Source organism: Macaca mulatta, chromosome 16 (genome assembly GCF_049350105.2).
Source record: "Macaca mulatta isolate MMU2019108-1 chromosome 16, T2T-MMU8v2.0, whole genome shotgun sequence".
NCBI classification, from domain to species: Eukaryota; Metazoa; Chordata; class Mammalia; order Primates; family Cercopithecidae; genus Macaca; species Macaca mulatta.
The window spans coordinates 61,422,291-61,442,906 of record NC_133421.1 but is presented as its reverse complement, the minus strand read 5'-3'; the positions used below and the strand labels follow the sequence as shown (position 1 = coordinate 61,442,906).

General features: G+C 50.9%; 2 protein-coding genes, 1 long non-coding RNA gene and 1 other non-coding gene across 17 annotated transcripts in view; 1 reads left to right on the top strand and 3 right to left on the bottom strand.

Moving 5' to 3' along the window:
* Nucleotides 1-20,616, bottom strand: part of HOXB3 (homeobox B3) — a 41,393-nt gene that overhangs the window by 19,195 nt on the left and 1,582 nt on the right. For 4 of the 14 annotated variants that reach the window (XM_077971327.1, XM_077971314.1, XM_077971309.1 and 1 more), the window contains exon 2: nt 5,834-6,011. The exons of 2 other annotated variants lie outside the window; for them this stretch is intronic. Coding sequence is in view for 6 of the 12 variants with exons in the window: in XM_077971309.1 (XP_077827435.1) it covers nt 5,834-5,882 (49 nt within the window). In the remaining 6 variants the exon portion in view is untranslated. Of the gene's footprint in view, nt 1-5,833; nt 6,012-6,171; nt 6,996-7,042; nt 7,374-14,149; nt 14,175-14,288; nt 17,693-20,616 lie in introns of those variants that run through there. 8 more of the 14 variants (XM_077971306.1, XM_077971307.1, XM_077971310.1 and 5 more) reach the window with 6 other exon arrangements.
* Nucleotides 7,514-10,729, bottom strand: HOXB4 (homeobox B4). The gene is made up of 2 exons (XM_015119389.3): nt 9,872-10,729; nt 7,514-9,032 (listed from the first exon to the last, which is right to left on the bottom strand). The coding sequence occupies exons 1-2, from the start codon at nt 10,326-10,328 to the stop codon at nt 8,734-8,736; spliced, it is 756 nt and encodes a 251-aa protein (XP_014974875.1). The 5' UTR covers nt 10,329-10,729; the 3' UTR covers nt 7,514-8,733.
* On the top strand, nt 9,510-17,828 carry LOC106994016 (uncharacterized). Its single transcript, XR_003723782.2, has 4 exons — nt 9,510-9,631; nt 15,422-15,489; nt 16,244-16,322; nt 17,692-17,828. It is a non-coding gene; the product is annotated as an uncharacterized LOC106994016 (long non-coding RNA).
* MIR10A (microRNA mir-10a) lies at nt 11,860-11,968 on the bottom strand. The gene has a single exon (NR_032369.1). It is a non-coding gene; the product is annotated as a microRNA mir-10a (primary transcript).

Genomic DNA, 20,616 nt, shown 5'->3' with positions numbered 1-20,616 from the left:
CAGTCCTATAAATTAAGCTTTAATAATGTAACGGAACCCCTCCCATCCCTTTCCAATCGCGCAGAACTTTGATTTGGTCTCCATTGATCACAAAAATCTTTGCCTTCAACTCCAGTAATTTCTTTCTCCACTTCCACCTCTCTTACTCTTAAGGCTCCTTCTGCCTTCAGAGTTGGATTTGTTCACCCAGGGCTGGAGTTGGAGAAGCCAAACTCCTGGAGGGGAGCTGCTAAAAAATAGAGCTCTGTCTGCTGCTGCAGGAATGTTGGCTCTATCAGGCTCACAAATATAATTTTTATATTAGACTGTGGTCTTTGACTGGGTTTGTATGCCAATGAGGCATTTCTGGTTTACCAAATTTATACAAATCTCGCTTTAATTGATAATCACAGATGCTGTAATTTAAGACCTCCAGCTATAGAGCTTTCATATTAACTGCTGATATATTACTGTAAATCGTCTGAAATAACCAACTCCTGGGAGCAGAGCAGAGCAGAGAGGGAGGAAGTGCCTCCGAGAGCGACTCTCTCCTGGCCGGCCGCAGAAACAGCCCAGCTTCCACATCATTTTCCGTGAAAAATGATTTATCGAAGACATGGCCATAAACAACACAACTCGCTCACAAACACACACAGACGCACGCGCGCGCACACACACACAATGGCTGGCATGCCGGCCGAGAAGCTGACACCCATATTGCTATAAATCAAGAAAAAGGTTGGAGGAGAGAGGGAGAGGGAGGGAGGGAGGGAGAGAGAGGGAGAGAGAGAGGGAGAGAGAGAGAGAGAAAGAGAGAGAGAGAGAGAGAAAAGAAGAATATTCCTAAAATCTCTATGCAATGCCTCAATGGGTATAAACACACAGAGCACCGTGTGAAGAGAAATGGCAGGAAATGAAGATGGCTATTTGTCACATTTTACGACAATAACATTAATAACAAACAATAAATTTACATGGACATATAAGACGCGGTAGGTAGTGAGAAATCCCTTCTACTTACAATACCCCAGCCCGCGGTGTGGCTCCGGCTGCGGGGCTGTTTTATTGCTGTCTCCCTTTCTTTTTCTCTCTCTCTCCCTCTCTCTCCCCCTCTCTCTTTTTTTTTTCTCGGGGTACAGGCTTGTTTTTCAAAGGACAGTTGAATTGCACGTCAGAAACAGGGAGACCGAGCCTGCGATTTTCCTGACGAATACATATCTATTCTGCAACCTCGGCATTAATTATTTAATGAATCACGTGACCGGGAGGGGGAAGGGGGTCTTTCGATTTCAGGCTCAAAGGACCACTATGACCTTCCCCTTCAGGAGGAGAAATTTTCCTGCAAAATAAGTTCCCCCCGAACCCACCAATGGAACAGTAGTGAGGTCTCCGTCTGTCTCCCACACTCACATCCATACCTACTACATCTGCAGCTCCTTAACCCCTCTGGACACACACTTACCCACAGCCCACCTCTCCTCTCTCCCTTCTCCTCTTGCTTCTGCTTAGTTCGTGGAGGTGCAGAAATAGTCTGCAGGGGCGTCTGGGGGGTGGGGGTGGGGTGGGCACAGAGCCCTTCTCCAAGCCCCTGGATTTCTCAGCTTCCAGTTCTTCTCTCTGCATCCTTTAGGATTAAGATTTCCTCCCCAGCTGCATTTTCTCCCCCACTCCTGGGGGTATTTATTTGAGTGGGACTTCCTAAATAATGGACAAAATTTCTGAAGGAGCCACTTTGAAAATAAACACTTCATAAGTCCGTGGTATAAGTGGATAAAGAATGGGACTTCTGGCTTTATTCTCATTTTGATCTTTTCTGGTACCTTTTGAAGGAGCAAAAAAGGGACAGGGTGAAGAGATTACTCTGGAGCTTTTAGAGTTGAGAATAACCACAAGGGGGACTTTTTTTCCCTCTTGTGTTGTTACTACTATAGGAAACCAAATGTGACTGACCGTTTGAAAATAGATTCTAGAGACAAAGACTGGGACTAAGGTTTCTACACAAAAGAATCGGACTGTCAGCCTCTCCCTACCTATGTCACACCCTGTCTCATTTCCCCCCGCTTCCCAAACCCACCAGTGAAGACAGCTGGAGATTTGAACAGAAGAGGAGGGAAAAGAGACGAAAAGCTTTGAAGTCAGCCTGGCAGCCCCAGGATCCCTATTTCCCAGGTGTTAGCACCCCGAGTTTCCAATCAACAAACAATGGAGGCTGATCAATGGGAAAAAGATGGGGAACGGCTGTGCCTGTTAAAGGGTTAAATATCAGGGACTATCTATTCCCTAGGCCTAAAGAGAGAGACACACAGACCCCTTCACCTCAAATATAAACAAAATAAAACAAGAACAATCCCCCGCCCAAACTTGACCAGTTACTTGCAAGTAGAATCAGAGTTCTCGGCCGGGGCATGGGGTGGGGGTGGGGATGCAAAGGGAAGCAGAAAAGACATTCCTGAAGAAGCCGCAGCCTTATCTGTCCTCAGCAGCTCTCGAGGCAGCCAGGACCACAGCCTCCAGGGCAGGCGGGGAATCCAGGAAGAATGAGCTTTAGGGTAGGGGAGCAGGGATCTGAGGAGCCTCCCCCAGCTTGTTTGAAGGGGTCTAAACCAAAAGCAACTCAGTGGAGAGAAGGTTGAGGGCCCGGTTGTCTTAACAAACCCCAAAGAAACAGCCACCCCGGTCTCAGCCTCGGAGGTTCCAGCTACAGTGGCAGCTGCACAGCTTCTGCCCCAGCCAAAAGCACTGGAATCTGCTCTGGCCTCATGGGGTGGGGGCGCCGGCCAGGCCTGGACTCTGTAGGGGAGGTGGTCAGCTTTGATTGTCCAGATACAAAACACAGACTGGTATTGAATTCAGCCTGATCCCGACGTGGGCCCTGCTCCCGGCTCCAGCGAGGGCAACTCCCTGAAAGGTTCTGGCCACAAATCCATTAAAAATGGTCCTCCAAAGAAAAACTCTGCTAAAGTCTAAAATAAAAATAGAGAGCAGAGAGAGAGAGGAGAGAGAAATGCTGGATGTGGGAAGAGAGCAATCTCTAAAACGGAGAAATAATTTTTAAGGACAAGAAAAAGAACAGCAAAATGACACGAAGGCACGCCAGCAGGTTCTGTTAAAATGACCACACTCTTTTTGGATCCTGGGAATGTCCACGTCCAAATAAACAAGCTCCTGATCGCGAGCCGAGCACTTTCTTGCTGCCGATAAAGTGAACGTTTACACTGTGAGAAAGGCGAGATTGATTTACGAATCTGAACGCGCCAGTTTTATGGCTGATCACAAATCCGTCAGCGCTCAACTCACGCTGGGAAACTTCCCAACTCCGTTTTCCAACCAGACCCCCTCCCCAGCCACCACTTCCCAGGGAGACCCACTGCCAGTGCTGGGGCCGCCTCCGAGGGCTCTGGCAGGACTGGGCAACCCCCCTCTGCCCAGGACAAGCGGGTGGAAGTAGGAGAGAGAATGGGGAGGGCCGAGGGAACTGGGGAGAAAGAGGGAAAGAAATCAGAAGGTTGGGAGAACTGGAGTGGCACTAGGATTGTCTGGAGTGAAGGAAATGGGAGATCTGGCAGTTCTCCTTCGTGAACCCCAGCTTTCTCTGACTATGGTCTGTCTCGTTTTCCCTTTGATGGGCCCTAATCCTCACACTGCAGAAAGCAGTTTGTAAAGTCCCTGGCGACTAGGTCTTTGTCACTTGAGCCTATAGAGGGCCCACAACTGGCTATCTGCCCTTATAGGTAATGAATGCACATCTCCCTGAGCCCCAAATATTTTTAGTCCAGGAGCAGCCTAGCTTGCTTTGTGCTCATCCTCTTTCCTTCCTGAGGCCTCCAGCCCCTCTACTTATGCCACCCAGGGATAAAGGAGAGACTATCAACCACTCCAGCTATTTATTGCCTGAAATAGAGTCCCCAAATTTCAAGAAACCATTTACAAAATGCAAACCAACAACCCACATATCCCAGCAAGGTTCTGTCTCTCCTAGTCTTAACTGAAGGGGAACATTTCGTCCTCCCAGCCAGCGTCTGTCTGTGTCTGTCTCTCTTTCTCTTTGTCTCTGTCTCTCCCCAAGAGGGTGGCTGCTGGTATGGATTTTTAAGATACAGCAAACAGAAAACAGTTTTTGGAAAGGCTCTATGTTCAGGGCTCACTCTTTGACAAATCCTCCACCTATTTCTTAAAAGTTTCTGGAAACTTTGGCTAAGCTGGGACAGCAGGCCCTGGAAAGTACTCAGAATAGTCTGCACTGATCCTCCTCCCATTTCCCTTGCTCCTCTGGTGGGTGAGGCACTCCAAGGGCTTTTTTTGGTTATTGGGGAGATTAAGAATTAGGGGAAAGAGGTAAAGGTGATTGTAGAAATAGCTTCCTAAACAAAGGAACTTCAGAAAATGGGTTGATAGGCTGTGGATTTGGATGTCAGCCCTCAGAGAGATGACAGCCTGTGAAGCAATGTTCATGGCAGAAGCCCTTTCTCTCGCAGCTCAGGAGTTTATTCCTCGGGCCCTCTGAGGCCTTGAGGATTAGGCCCCTCCAACCTCTCATATCTTCTCCCTTTGTCTTTCTTCCTTCAGTTCAGTTCCCTCCAAGTGAAACAGTAAAGAGATGAACTGGACCTGGGAGGGGTGCCGGGAGGATGGCTGGAGTCTGGACTGCTAAAGGTACTGTGTACAGAGAGACAGATAACCACCCTACTTTCCTACCCCGACTGGACCGTTGGGCTAAAAATCTTTATGTCTTTTCCCCCAATGGACAGTAATAGAAAAATAATCCAAAAGTTTCAAAATAGCAAAGATGGGTTTGGGGCCTAGAGGGGTTGGAGAAGATGGGACATATGATGGGCCAAGGACCTCTCCCTGCAGAGGTGTGACTCTCCCTCCTGGGCAGGAGGCAAAAGCCAACACAATGTCCAGTCTCAGCGAGGTCAAGGGGCTTCCGAGGTCATTTTGTGGTTCTAATACTGAGCTAATCGCCTAGAAAACGTGGCCTCTCCATGAACTCTCTCTCCTGCCAGCCTCCCGCCTCCAAACCCTAAGTGAGGCCTCAGGGAAAAAGGGCCAACACATTCAGGTCGGCTGCAGAGCCCACTGACTCCCTCAGCCTAAGAAACAGGGCTGCAGAGGAGAGAACAGAGACCTCAAATTAGGAGAGCAAAGGGAAACCAAACCAACATTGCTCCTTCAGGAAGAAGGCTGGGGGGACAGAGCAGAAGAGAAATATTTCTGCATCAGTGCACCTCGCCTGTGAACTGAGCAGTTTCCTGCTCCAGAGAGCAGCACGTATTTGTCTAGAATCCCAAGCTAGACACAAGAAGAAAAACAAGAACATATATCCATTTATACCCGCTCCAAAGCTGGAACATTCCATTCAAGCACTGGATTTGATTTTTCCAGGAGGCAGCAGTGACAGCATCGCACCGGTAAACAGGCATAGGGGACACCAGTCCCCAGTGTAGACAAGCAGAGTCACAGAAACACACCGACCACATGTGGACCTCACTAGACACACCCATGCACACATGCTGGAGCTCGCTGTGCCTGCCTGCATTTTCCAAAACCAGAAAAGCGCTTCTGAACTGCCTCACAGAACAACCTTCTTCTCTGGGGTTTTTCATGGGTCCTGACACCTCAGTCCCAACCAATTCAAACACTCTCCAGGTGTTGAGGCCCCTCTCTCTCTCCCTCTGACCCAAGCATCAGTCATCATAAAAGGGAGCAAACCTGCCCAAGCATCCACCGTAAAAACCCAGCCAAGAGAGTTAAAAAACAAAAAGGAGGAGGCGAGAGAGTGTTTCTTCTTTCGCTTGTGAAAAGAGCTCATAAAACGATCAAAACACGCCAGCCTGGGCCAGGGCTTTGTTACCTTTGCGCCTCTCGCCTCCTCTCGCCCGAACTCCGCCGATCCCATTCATGACGAAGGGCTTCTTCCAAACTGAGAGAAAAAAGTTTTCAACTTTATGGTTCCAAATTTTTTCTCCCTTGCAGATCCGGGAGAGACGGCTAACACTTTTTTCCCCCAACAGCCGGTCTGAGGAGATTTGCTGTTGAATAATAACAAAGGAGAGAGGATACGTATTTAAAGAAAAGAAGTGATTAATGGTTTTCTGTATAATTCTCACATTTTTCTTAGCTCTTGTCTACACAGAATGGCTGTGAACTTTAAGCTCCATAGAAATCTTTTTTTTTAAATTCTATTCATACCTTCCAAAGAGCAGCTTTGATTTGGTTCTTTAGAGACATTCCTTGGGGGGGCATATGCTTTTTTAAGAACTATTTTCCCCCTCAACTCGGGGCTTCGGCATCCCCTTGCAGCTAAAACACCACACCGCAATCCGACCGAAATAAAGCTCGCCCCTCTCATCCTCCAGGTCCACGACGATTTTTTATGAGTCTCCCAGCAGCATTTAAACGGACAGTTCAGCAGCCCTTTCGCGGCTGGGGACACCGGCCTGCCGGTTCCCCCTGCCCTACCCAGCCTCCAACTACCAGAGCTGCAAGCTGGAGGAATGCAAAATAAATAACAATAAAATGCGCGGGCGGGGGGGTTGGTTCTTTTTATTTTCTGAAAGGAAATGGGACTGAAAAAACGACTTTTAATTGCATATGCTCTCCCGAGCCCCGAGCTTTTTGGAGGTGGGGTGGTTGCACCCTGGACGACCAATGGACCAGAGACCCTGAGGCTGGAGCTCCCAGACCTCAGAACTTCTAAGCAGTGCTGCACAAAAGCAATTCCAGCCTGACAGAACTTCTGAGGGTCACCTGCACCCCTTTCCCCTACCCCCACTCCATTCTAGGGGTGACTGGGACCTCAGAGACAGAAAGCTATTTGGTCCCCAGTCATACTTTCGATACTTTCTATGAGAAAGAAAATGAAAATTAATACTGGAGCAAGGCTTCACAAAAGAGGCCATTTGTCTTCTTGATTATCTATTTGCTTGTCAGAGTTTGAGCTATGGCACTGGCTAGCTCCTTTGTAATATAAAAATACTCTGAAAACCTGCAAACACCCAGAAACATCTGTGCAAAAAATTAGACTCATTAAAGCCTTAAACACCTCAGAGGAAAGCGATACCTTCTTATGCTGCGAGGAAAGAGGCCAGCCTCATGGAATCCTCTCTCGGAACTTTAATAACCAAAGAGCCGTCTGTCTAGAAGGAGACAGCTTAACCGCATTTTATTTGCTTATGACAAATAAATCACGATATGAAAGGCTTTGCCATACTTAAGCCTCTTGTGTCCTACAATGAAACATTTTCCCCCATTAGGGACTGGAATCAGCCCTCCCAGTCCTTTCAATCCATTTTTGGACTGAAGGGAAAAAATTAAAAGCCCCAAAACAAAACACACCCACCCTAAAAGGAAAACAAACCAACCACCACAATTTGGAGTCCTCTGAGATAAAAATTCCCATCAGACTCTTTGACAAAAAATCTTCAACCACACACAATGTGAGGCTGAACCCACTAGGGTGCTTAAAATATACACTGGGTGGCATTTGTCCATATCTTTACGCCAATGTTTCAACAAAAACACGCTATGCTGGTCACAAGAAACCAAACATTTATTTCTATTGTCACTCTGTACAGCACACAGATATTCACAAGTAGGAAGGGTTCTAAACTCAAGCAGCCCCAGAGGTAGGAAAGGGCCTGGTTTTGGAATGTCAGAAAGAGAAAAGGAGAGAGGACGCACATGACACAAAAAAATAGTAATAATAATATTATCAATACTAATAATAAACGATGCAACACGATAAACTATGGGAGAGGGCTCTGCAACATCCTCCTCCCAGACTGGGAGGGGCACATTTTATTTCCTAGTTTCACATTCATTTTCAGTCTAGGAGAGAGGCCTCTGCTGTACAACTCTGGACTGGCAGAGTAGTGCCCAGCTCCCAGAACTCAACTGGCCCCTCACCCTGCCAGGCATGGCTTGGCTTGGCCTTCCAGAGGAAGGCCCTCCGGGGTCTCTGAGTCTCTCTTTTTCCTTGGACTCAATTTCCCTCCTCACTCCTGAGTTGTCAAGGCCACCCGCTCCCCTACTTGCTCCCCTCCTCTGTTCCCCACCCCCCAACCCCACGGTGGAAGTGGGGCAGCAGTCATTCTGACCCTCCGTGAACGGGCACGGAGGATGAGGGAGAGTGTGTGTGCGTTTGTTACCGTGGCCAAAACACTGCACTATCTGGCAGTCAGAGGGTGCTTTCGCTGGGTATCGGGAGTGGGGGACAAAGAAAGGAAATCCAGGCTGTCTTCCAGCAACGGCAGCAGCAGAGGCGGAGGCGGCCGAGCCGGGCCTCATTTGTTAGCGGGTGTCGAGGTAATGGTCGCCACCGAGGCCCGTCCTCTCCTCGGCAGAGTAAATAAGACAGATGGGCCTGGGCCTGGCGTGATTAAAGATGAAACGTGGATCCATCTTCGCCAAAGCTGAAAACGAGGAGCTGCAGCCTCCTCCTATTTCTCTTTCTGTTTTTTTCTTTCTTCCTTCTTCTTTTTCTTTTTTCTTTTTTTTTTTCTTTTTAAGGAAGAAAGCAAGAGATTTGAATCTTGCTTCTGGGGGGGCCTCCCCGTGGCCCTCTATTGTCATTTCTATAAATAAAGCTTCCCCTCCCCCTCTTCTGCGTTTATTCGCATATAAAGTGTGGGGGAGGGCAGATAGATTTTTCCGGGGCCCAGGCCCCAGGGCCCCCTCCTGTCCCCCCACCCCATCCCCTGCACTCACTGCCCATCCCCACCCCGAGGTTCGTGGCTCCCGCGTGCGGGGGCACTAGAGCGCGGGGGGTCCTCCATTGGGCCGGCCAGGGGTCCCTCCGGCTGAGCCTGCCGCACCACCCGAGCGGATCTTGGTGTTGGGCAACTTGTGGTCTTTTTTCCACTTCATGCGCCGGTTCTGGAACCAGATCTTGATCTGGCGCTCGGAGAGGCAGAGCGCGTGGGCGATCTCCACCCTCCGGCGCCGTGTCAGGTAGCGGTTGTAGTGAAATTCCTTCTCCAGCTCCAAGACCTGCTGGCGAGTGTAGGCGGTCCGAGAGCGCTTGGGCTCCCCGCCGGCGTAATTGGGGTTTACTGGACACACACGGAGAGAGGGAGAAAGAGAAAGTTTTATTGCCCCCGAAAGGAAGAGCCCTTTCTTCCAGCGAACACAGTGTTTCCCTCCCTCCCTCTCCCGACACCTCTTCTTCCTTCCGAGGGAGAGGGGGAAAAACGAAAAGGGAAGAATGCAAGACCCAAGAATGAGAGAGACCTCCAAGTTTTGGAGAGCTGTGCTGTGTCCTTGTTGTTTGGGTGTCTGGTGGGGAGGGGGGACATGTGAGAACTCCCCCAAGGTTTTAATTGCTCCTCTCTCTCCCTCAGCTTGGGGCCCCCAGAATGGGAGAATAAGGGGGTGGAAGAGGGAGGGGAGGTTTCCCTAAACCTTTCCTCTGTTTAGGTCCCACCCTTGCTGCTCAAGATTCCAAGCAGTGCCTGCCCCTACTGAAAACTTTTACCTACTTCTCCAGCCAAGGAGTCAGACTGGAAGAAAGGAAAAAATAAATACTGGGAGTTGACTCAACTCTCTGCTTAAATACGGATTACCTCCTCCTCCTTCTCCTCCTCCATCTCCTACACCCCTCCCCAACTTCCAACTTCACTGAGACTGTATCTCCCTGGCGAAAAAGTCGCTGGTAAGAATGGTGAAGAGGATGGGGAACCTACTTCAAAGGCTCAGGGCCCACGAGGCCATAAAAATTTATGGGGGATGTAATTACGTGGCTCTGAAAACAGGCGACCGTAAATCTCTGGCAATGGCGAGTTTATAGCGGGGACAATTGGCTTCCCCAGCTCACCCCCCCACCCATGCCTCCGAGGTCCCTTTGGTGTAAAGCTCCAGGGGTGGGAGGGGGAAAGGGTGCCCACGCACTCACCCGTGCTCACGTGAACTTTGCGCATCCAGGGGTAGACGACTGGCTCTTTGCACGCGGAGTGGGACGGACTGGGGTGCAGGGGGTTCTGGGCGCAGGGAGGCGGCGGGGGGCTGCTGCTGACCGCCTCGCAGCGCTGGCCGGGCTCCGGGAGGAGGGCCCCGGCGGGTGGCGGCGCAGGAGCCCGAGGGGACAGCCCGGGCGGTGGCGGGGGCGGCGGGGGTGGTGGCGGAGGCGGCGGGGGCCCAGGGTCCCGGCAGGCCGCATAGCGCTGCACGGTGCACGCCGCGCGCCGCCCGAAGCCCGCCTCCGGCTGGAAGCTGCTCTCTCGCCTCTGGCCGCCGGCGTAGTACCCGGGCGAGTGGTCGCTGGGTAGGTAATCGCTCTGTGAATATTCCTCGCATGGAGGGAACTTGGGGTCGACATAGTTTGAGTTGATCAAAAAAGAACTCATAGCCATTAATTTCTGGGAATTGCCCACAAAATATACTAAAATTTATTCCGACCCCTGACTCGTTTTCCTGTTTCCGAAAGCCCTCCTACTTACTGTCAAGTGAACAAAGTTAGGCGCCCACGTGATCCTCCGAGCCAATGGCCGACCCGCCTGCGATTCCCGGATAAGGAAATCTGCTCACCCGGACCCCACTCCAGCCACAGAGGTTTATTTCCCCTTCTTCTCTTCCCCCTCCCCACCCACCCACCCAACACCAGGATTTACATAGGGCTCCTGCGGGGCGACCCCCTCCTTGCCTCGCTCTCTCTGGGATCAGAGAGAGGGAGAGAGCGCGCGCAGGTTGCGACTGGAGGGCCTGTTGGGGCGCTGGGCAGAGCGCAAACCCTAGATCCCTTAAGAAGTTGGGGCTCCCGGTGTAGCCCCTCCTGTTCTGCCTCACCTCTGCCCAGCATTCTCTACCTTCCATAGGCCCCAGTCTCCTCCCCTCGGCAGGAGGGAGCCCTAGCACCCTGCGTCTCTATGGGGAGTTAGGTTACTGGCGGGCTGGGGGCTCCGTCTCGAAAGGGGAACCCATACGGGGGCCAGAGCATAGAGCTTGGGGCTTTTCTCTGCAGCCGGATGGGGAGGGGTAGGGGTGAGAGAGGAGGCGTCCAGAGCTAGAGGGCGGGTGCGCAGAGGGACTTGTCAGAGATGAATGGAACCGCGGGCGGATCGATAGGAAATTCATGCACTAATTCGGGGAGACCTCGCCTTCCAAATCGCATTTAGCTGCGCAGTTAGCTAGACTGTATCAGTCAGTCCGTCTGTCCCCCGTCTCCTATCCACTCCTCCCTTTAATCCACGCGGCTCAAGCCCGGAGAAACGACTTGGTTTCCCACACTATGGATAGAGCGCTGGGGTAAAAAACCTGCAACTTTTGAGAGCAGAATTGATTAGCAATTTGCTAATTCCATAACCACCCGAGCAATACTAACCATGGGTCTGAGACGTTCTAATTGTTGCTAATGCCGCCGCCTCCGCGGCGAATAGAAATCTCACATCCCTGTGATACTGGGAATACAGCCCTAGAGGTTGTATTATGTGTGTACCCCCACACAAAATAACACCCCTTGGTAATCGAGTATTTCCAGGTCATCTTGTTCTGAACTGAAACGTAAAGGCGACCTCAGCATCCGTTTGTTAAGCAAATTTCCTTTGCCTTCTTCGCACACCGAAGACGAGTCATTTTTTTCGAAATTTCCAATAAAGCCTCTCTGAGCCCAGAATGGAAAGTGGGTGCGTTTGGGACGAGAATATAAATTTAAAACTTCAACAACAATAACATTAACCTCTTAAAGAGAGGTGAAAAAGGACCAAGGCTCCCAGGGGCAGGCGTGGGGAGAGTTCAGGTAGATGATTTCTCCATCTCTAACCAGTTGAAGGAGGAAAAGAAAGAGGAATAAAGAGGAAGGAGTCTTCGTGTGGCCAGTCACCAGATTGTCCTCATTCAGAAAAATAATACATATATATATATATTTTTTTTCTTCTGGAAAAATACGAGCGGAGTGTTTATGTCAACTACATATTCCCCTAGATACGAATTTGTGACCACAAAATTCCTTACACAAATTCGGATCTACAGGGTATATACAGAAGACAGACAGATCTTCTTGGCCCAGAAATTTTCCAGTTCTCCTACTTTCCGCGCCTTCTTCGTTTGGGGTGTGGTTTGAGTGCTTTGGTTTTATTTCGTTTTGTTCTAGTTTTGAGCGCTGGGAACAGAAAAAGGCACTGCGAGTCCGTTCTTGGGATTACAAGGTTTTCAATTCTCTTCTATTAGAATTACAAGTAGCCAGTTCGGAAAGGGACGGGAACCTTGCCGCCGCCGCCGCCGCCGTGCAACTCTCGGTGGCGCATGAATTATGAGATGTAAACATTAGCTAAGCACAAAAGGAGGAAGGGTCATTCTGAGGCTGCCGCGAAGTCAGATTCAAGCCTTTCTGGGTGCCTTCGCGCCCCTCCCCTCCCCCCAGGACTTTTTTTTTTTTTTTTAGAAAAAACAAAACTCCAATCGGCTCCTCCCTGCCCCTCCAAGCCTTTAGTTTGTGATCAAACGAATATCTAGATATTTTCCAAAGCGCCTCTCAGCAAAGGGAGGAGGAAAAGGGCTGGGTGTGAAGGAGGTGTAATAAAAGTCCTTTTGGAAAAATTCAGTGGTAAAAAGAGAGAGAAACAGCTGTAAAGAAAAATGCTGGGAGACCAAGCAGATGGGGCCCCGATATTTAATGACGGGCAATTCCGTTTACAACCTGAGAAAAGATCAAAGGCGTTTCATTTCCGAATGAAGGGCAATGAGGAACAATAAAAGATGCAGCCAGATGATATAGGGTCCCTCCCAGCCTCTCACACATCCTGGGAGCCAGGAGAGGGGGTCTATCCTGGGGAGGTGTGGGAGGAACCCCATTTCCCCAGCTTCCTAGCCCCAGGCGGGTCCTTTCCTTCTAAACACATACGAACTCGCTTAGCCACCTGCTTGGGTTGGTAGTGGTAGGACCAAAATGGGCATCTGGGGTTTCGGAACCAACTTTCTGAGGCTCCCAGAAGTCGTGAATTTACTAAGCTGAGAGGCTGGAGGGAACTGAGACTGTGAAAGCTGTGACAGAGTAAGGGAAAATGTGCATAGAAAAAACCTCCACCCCACCCAGACTCCCTACTCAACTCCCTAGGTCTGAGAAATATTTGCATCTCTAGTGAGGAAGTCAAAATAATATCAATTTCATTAACAAATACAGGAACAACACAAAAACAACCCTCTAACTGCAAAACTCCAGAGATCTCTGCCTATCCCCAGTCCTGGGACCTTGCAGGTGGGTAGGAGGAGAGTTCCCATCTGCCCACAACTAGGTCCAGAGACCCTCTGATTTTCTTTTCATCTTAAATCTAGGAATTGCCAATGTTGGCCTCTGGGCCTGATTTCTAACATCAACATTCTCCCAGACAGGCTGAACTCACACATATTTGGGAGAAAAAAGCAAACTATTATTACACTACTGTTGTCTTTGCCAAGAGAAGGTCCAATAGGTAATCTCAGACCCCCATCTGGGCAGTCAGGGAGACTAGAGTCTGGCCCAGGGCCCACAGACAAAATGCGCTGCTAGGATCCCCACCAGCTCCCTAGCGTCAACCAGGGACCTTTTACAAATCTTGTCAAAGGCCACTTAGGGTCTCCAGGACCCACTCCAACCGTCCAGGCCCCTCCCCCACCCCATACCTCCTGTCCTTCTCAACTCGACAGCTCTCGGAAACCCTTCCAACCCATCGGCATTTCGGAAGTTTGGGAGGGCCGCTGGGCCGGCTGCCGGGCCTCTCTGCTGCTCTACACTTCACAAGGGATGCGGCCCAGGTGCCCCAGCACCCCAAGAGAGAGGAACAGGGGGCAGAGCCACCGCGGGTTTGGGTATCCTTGATACTGGCGCCCGAGAGCAAAGATTTTTCTCCTCTGTGGGCTGGAAGCCGCCACCTGCCAATCCCACCAAGGCGCCGCACCCCCCACACCCCTCTAGCCGCCCGAGACAGAGAACAAGGTTTATGGGCGACTCCCAGGACGGGTTTCATCGGAGCGGGAGGCTGCCTCTCCCCTCCACCGCCCAGAAGGATACGAACAGCAACACGCATAATAATAAAATAAGAGCAGGGGCTGCGCGCTATCGGAGCCACCTCCACTGCGCTCCCGGGTCTTTCCGCGGCTTCCCGACCGCCTTCTCCTGGCAGCCACAGGTTGCTAGCATGACCTCGCGCCGCCCAGCCACCCTCCGCCGTCCGGGCGTGTCCAGCCCGCGAGGAATCACCTTTTGTCGGAGGGGAGAAGGGACTCAGCGAGGGAGTGAAACCGAAGGCCCGAGCGGAGGCGAGTCCCCAGCCGGCCTGCGCATCGGCGGCGGCGGCGCGGAGGAAAGGCCCAGAGCGAGCGAGGGCGAGGGTACTCACCGGGAGGCTCCCCAGCCCCGCCGGCCGCCGAGCCGCCCGCGGACGCGCTGGGCGACAGCTGAGCTCGCTCCTGTCCACTATTGTGTGTCCGGAAAACCGGACCGCGGCGGCGGGCAGACCCACGGGCTCCCTCAGAAGCCGGAACATGACTTTTTTTTTTTTTTTTTTTTGGTGTGTTTTTGTTTTGGAAGCGCAAGTTTTCGTATTAATCTCATACTTTGGCAGTCTTTGTTAAACAGGCGCGTCACGAGGCTCTCAAACATTTTAATAATTTTTAGACGCCGTGACCTGCGGTTCACCCCTCTCCCGGCCTCCCCCACCAGCAGGCAGTTACTATAATACGCTCGCGCAGTTCGCTGGGTCATATTGAATTTTGCGTAGGTCATTACTTGGGAGAAAAATGACAGAGCAGAAATTTGATTCAGCTCATCCTCTCCAGCTCGACTTTTCGCCAGTCTTCTCTTCTCTTCACCCAACCCCCACCCCAAAAAAGTCCCATTCGGATAAGAGTCAGTCGGCCACGCCCCTGTTTTGACTTTCCATCATTCCCATATTTTTGTCAGCTCTGGTTCCAGAGAGAGTGTGGGGTTTCACGTGGGATCCTTTTGAGGCCTGAGAAGGAGGCTGGCACGGGGAAAACTGAAAGCGTGGCTTTGGGCATCTGGGCCCCAGAGAGCAGGCCTGAGCAAGAGGCCACTTCCCTGAACCTTACCCCTAAATGCCTGTATGGCCAGGGCCCGGATCCCCACTCCATTGCACACTCCATCTGCTTTGTTGGCTCCCCTAAGTGTCAGAGATACCCTCATTTCTACAAAAGCTTTGGAAGCTCCAGGGCCTAGAAATGACCACTCCACCTCTTGGGGCCAAGATTTTGGTCCACACAACCCAGCAGTTTCCAGGAAGATAGAACCCTGAGAGACGTGCTGGGCTGGGATGGTCAAAGCTGGGGACATAACTTTCAGAGCTTTAACTGTCCTTTAAATACAAAACAATAGCTTCCCCCTTCCCCCAAATAATCGTTCTCATCAATACAGTAACACTTTTGCCTACCCCCATCAACCACACAAGGAGGTTCAGGAGCAGATCAAGAAGGCATTTAAAACAGTGAGATTTTCTTGGGTTTGTCTCTCCAGGATTAGAATCTGGTGGATTGCCTACAACACACTTCTCCCATTCTCCAGCCTCCTAGGGACCTGCAGAGGTGAGTCAAGTGACTCCCCTTCCTCCCAGTTCAAGTCTATAGACTGAGACAGGGCTCCAGCCTAGTTGGTCGGGTGGTAGCCTCCTAGTAGGGAGAGGTCAAGAAAGAACTCCCCAAGGCACCCAGCTTGGTCTAGAATGGCAGAGGCCACTTCTTCCCCATCCTAGGTCCCTCTAGCCCAGGACCTTGGGCTGCTCCAGTCTATACCGAAATTTGCTAACGTTCCGTCCTGGAACAGAAGGAGATGGATTCTTCAGTTCAGGCTTTGACATCTGTCTCTTCAGGACTCCAGGAATTCCCTCCTGGTCTGACACTGCAGAGAAACTCGCCTAAGGACTAAGCAGAAATAGGGACCTACACCCAATTGGTTTAGTCAAAACCCTGGGTTAAATCTATTTGAAATTTGATATTAAACCTTTGTCTCGTCTGGCCATGTTTCAAAAAGGAATCTTTACAGAAACTCTCAGGTTATCTTCATCCTAGAAGGAAAAACGCCCACAGTGTACCTCCTATAGTAAACGCTTGGAAGAGAACATAATGACATCTCATAATACAACAGTCATTTAAAGACCCAAAATAGGCATATGCCCCAGTGTTATAATTACTGAGTCTCTCTAGGCATTTACTTATGAGCTAAGCTCAATGCATGGATTCAAAGTTCATTTCAGGTTGCCTGTTTCAACTCCAGTAAAAAAGATCTCTGTGAGGCCATTTGGTACTTTTCCTTTGCATTTCTCCTCCCTCATCCAAATAGGAAGAGAAGGAGTCAAGATAAACACAAAAATGGAGGCTTGGGAGAGAGTGAGAGAATTAACAAGCTAATCTTTCAATAGGTAAGTTCTTAAACTGCAGCAATTTGGAGAGACAAATGAGAGTTTGGAAAGGCTCCAGTGTTGGCCCATGCTCATGGACCCTACCTTCCTGACACAGCCTGGGGGTTAAGGGTGCTGGAAAACAGGCCTGCCTCTCCCAGGGTTGGGGGATTGAAAGAGTCAGTAGTTTGATCCCTTTAGGGCAAGCAGGGTGAATTGATGTTGGTGAAAATCAAACCTTCACATTGGAAGTATTCTTTGGCCCTGCCAGAAGTCCTACAAAGACGTGGGGGTAATTTAATTGAATTTCTAAAATGTGTGTGGCTAGGAAGGTTTAATTAAATTTAATATGGTGACTCAAAGATTATCTTTGGAAGAGAAAATTGCTCAGAGGGTTCACCACACCCTAAGCGCTGTCTTTTCTACAACTCACCACCACCACCAGTCTCACCCTTTTTGGAGAAGGGATTTTTCCTTCCTCAGTTTCCCCTCCCCAGATATCTGCCTCTTCGCTGCCCAGTTCTGCTCCCCCACTTCTGCAACCCACAAATCTTCCTTACCTCCAGCATCCCTGGCTCCCTGGTCCGTCTTCACACACATACAGCCCCCTCCCCCACCGCTCCACCCCACCCCCGCCCCAGTCGCCTCCGCCGTGCTCGCTCACGCATGGTGTAAACTTTTGACCCTCCAACTTTGCGACCCCTCCGGCAATAACACTGGCCTCACCACCCAGGGTCTCATTCTGCTATGCCGGCCGGCCGCAGAAACCCCAGGGCAAAACGCTCTCCTTACCCCTCCCCCTTTCGCCAATGTCCCCACTCCCCCAGGGCCTTAGACCTGGGCAAGATGAGTCTTTTGACTATTAAATAACTCCTTGGAAAAAGACGCGGAACCCACTTCACGCATTTTCAACGGTCTCTTCTATTGGGATGCCTGGAAGGGCTTTTGACCACTCACCCTTCTTCATTTTTGACCCCCAAGTGGGGCAGAGGTTGCTGGAGGAAGAGACCTATGGTGAGCAGTAGAATGGGCTGACCTGGAGAAGGGCATTTTTGGGGTGAAGGGTGGAAAGAGCTTGGAGCAGGGGCTCCTCGGGAGCAGAGGGGGCCACTGTGCTCACAGGGCTGGAGGGAGAGCTCAGTGTCCCAACAATGCGGGGCCCGGGGCCACCTTGCGCGGCCGTTCGCTGGCGCCTCGGAGGCCCCAGCCCGGCTGTGAACTTGGTCTAAGGCGGACTCTACTGGCAGCTCCGGGATGTTACAGCCTCTGCCTCTAGTCCAGAGCTGCGGCCGTGCGGACAACCCGCGCGCTTTCGGTTTCCCTTCTGCCCAAATATCGCCTCCCAGACCACCACCTCTCACTGGGAAGGATTTCCTTTCTCCTTCCTTAGGATCCTTTGGGATTCAGAAAACAGAAAAGAAAACGAATTAGAGATGCACGCACCTAAGGACAAACCTGCAGAAGCCCCGAAATAGGGTATCCTCCATGATGCCTCCAAATCCCCCAAGAGGCGACGCCCCACACAGGTTGGCACTTTCCCTCCACTTCTCCCCTAAGTGTGTCTTTCCCAACTGGCCTGGGTCATCTTTTGGTACGGCAAAATGGTCTGGGGCCTGCGAGGTACCTTTCCTCCCTGGATGCATTCAGCCCTACCCCACTGGGCTCCGAGGTCAGGGATCGCTGTGACCAAAACCAGCCTCTGTGCTCCGAAGCCGCAAGGCTCAGCCCGGATCCACTCGGGGAGAGGCAGGCCAGAGGGCGGCCTTGCAGCCTAGGAACCGTTTCCAGGGAGCAGAAGCTAAAGGATACTGCAGAGAGTGCATTTTTCTCTCCAAGAGGAACTTTAGGGGGAGAAGAGACAAGAGAGGAGACGCCTAAATCACCGAGAAAAGGAAAAAGGAGGGAAGAGAAACGTTAAAACTTGGGGAAAAGGTGCTTTTTGGGATCCGACAGGTTCCCGAATTGCCGGAAGTCCAATCCTCTCCAGGCTCCCAAATTTCCCCTCTTCCTCTTGGAGCCTGCAATCAGTAAATTCGCCAAAAGAAAGAACGAAAGATCCGCCTAAACCTGCCGGCGTGCCCCCACCCCAGGTCTGCAGCGGTGGAGGTGCTGCGGCGGTGTGGCCGGTGGCGCGTAATGTATGCTGCAGCGGCTCGGAGCCCCACGTAGGCCGGCGCTGCTGCCCCCGTCTGCTGACCTCTGCATGATCCCGGACTCTATGAATTATTGATGAGATATGAGCGTTGATTTCCCCTTTCAGGATGCAAACTCCATTATATTGTTAAAATGGCGATTTAATCGTTGAGAATAGCTTTGGTGTGGGTTTTTTCCCCCAACTCATTTGCGCCTCCTTCCTTTTCATTTAACTCTCTTAATTAAATCCTTTAACAGATTTTAATCACTTTTTGGAGGGAGGGGTAGGAGAAAGGAGAAGGCCATAAGACCATCACTACCAACAACAACGGGACGCTAAAGCAAAATAAAACAAACCAAAGTCAAAAACCATCATAAGCCTCTACCTTTGAGAAGTTGAAAGGAAGGTGAAGAGAGGGAGGTTAACCCCTCTAGAAAGGATGCTCGTTAACCTCTGCTGGAGACAGACCTTTAGAGGGCTGGGGAAACCCACCAGAGACAAGGAAGAGTGGGGTGGGGCCTGCAGGAACGACCTGAGGGGTATTTAATCCACTCCTGCCCCACCCCCACAACCATCACCACCATGAGACTTGTGTGTGAAGTTGACTGTAGAGACTAAGTCATTCTTGCCCTTGCTGAGAACTCCAGGGGCCTCAAGCCTGGGGATTCATGTGGAGAGGGTCCTCCAATCTCAACCTCAGAGTCACTTAGGGAGAAATATCCATTCTGCTTCAGGAACCCCCATTTCTCCCTTCCCCTCTCCAAACAGCTCGGTTTCCAGGCGGTGTTAATTAATATGGATGTGTAACCACGCTGCAGCAATCGATAAATCTCACTGTGGGCAGATCTCAGCCTCAAAATCCGATTACTCTGAGAAACTCCAAAAATGGGGAGGATTACCAGTATCCCCTCCCTTAAAAGAGGGGAGCCCATTCTTGCTAGCCCTGTCTTCCAAGATTGACCAGGTTGGTCCCCCAAGCTGAGAAGTCCATGCTGGGGAGACTAGTCCTGGGAAGGGACTGAGTTTGGGGGGTTGTGCTGAGCTTCTGTCTTCTCCATTGCTCTGAATCCTTGGTATGCAAATCCCAGGGATAAAGGAACCAGTCAAGGAAAGGAGCTTCCTCTTGGATATTCCCATTCTGCTCACCAGCCCTCAGAGAATAACTTCTCACAGCCAGGGAAGGGTTAAGTGTCCCTGCCACAGTTATGGAGAGGAAGCCGATGAAATATGGGCAATTGGAACTCCAGGCCCGGCTGGCTTTCCTGTTTACACTTCTTTATACTTCCTCCCACCCATTGGCCTCAGAGAAACAAAACAAATAACCAAATAAAACAAAACAAAAAAAAAATCCAAATTGAATTGTCCACTGAGTGGTGGCCAGGCTGGCCTCAAAGGGAAAAGAGAAACTGCAGCCTTAATCTCCAGCTGTCACCTCCTGGGGCCTGCCCCAGGTTGAAGATTTGGCCAGAGGGTATCGGCCTGGCTTGTAGCTCAAGAGGCTGAAGCCTGGACTGGCAGAGAGAAAAAGCGGGTGGGAGAGGAGGGAGAGCAAAGCTCTGGAGAGAGTAGAGCTGCTTTCTTAGAGGGAGATAGCCTGAGGAGGGCAGGAGGAGATGACAGAGGTCTGGGGCAGAGGAGAGAGTTCTTGGCGCCAGAAATCCCTTCACACTTCCCATTGCCTCCCCCAACTTGTCCTGGTTGGGGTTCAGACCAGACTGGGGTTCAGCTTAGGGAGCCTGAAGTGGAGAAGAGGAAAGCCCAGCCTAGGCATCTTCTCCAGGACCCGCTTAGAGCTGGAGGAGACCCTTCAAGGGTTTGGTCACTGAGGTGGAACTGGCACCCCAAGTTGCTCTTTGCCATCCTGCAAAATCCAGCCAGATATGCTTAGTAGATGTCAGAGCCTGCAGAACTGACATGAGAGGGGGCGAAGAAACAATTTTTCAGCAGCAGGCCTTGCTATCTGGGGTTTTAGCTTCCAGGAGGGCTTTAAGAAAGGGAAGTATATTAGAGTGAAGCCAGGGGCACAGTAGGAATGGGGTTCCCCTGGAGACCCAGGTCAGACTCTCCCTTGCGGAACTCTTTCTCTGCATGTCTGTCAACTCCGCTGCCTTGTACAGTGGAAGACTGTGGAAGCTGTGCCTCTGGCACTTCTTTATATTTTCAATGGTTCTGGGGATCCTT

What these genes read in the sequence shown, in the direction of transcription:
- HOXB4 (XM_015119389.3), bottom strand. Translation starts at nt 10,328, where the DNA reads ATGGCTATGAGTTCTTTTTTGATCAACTCAAACTATGTCGACCCCAAG. An exon ending in CAAAGTTCACGTGAGCACGG is followed by an intron (nt 9,033 to 9,871) that starts GTGAGTGCGTGG and finishes GTGTGTGTCCAG; the next exon opens with TAAACCCCAATTACGCCGGC.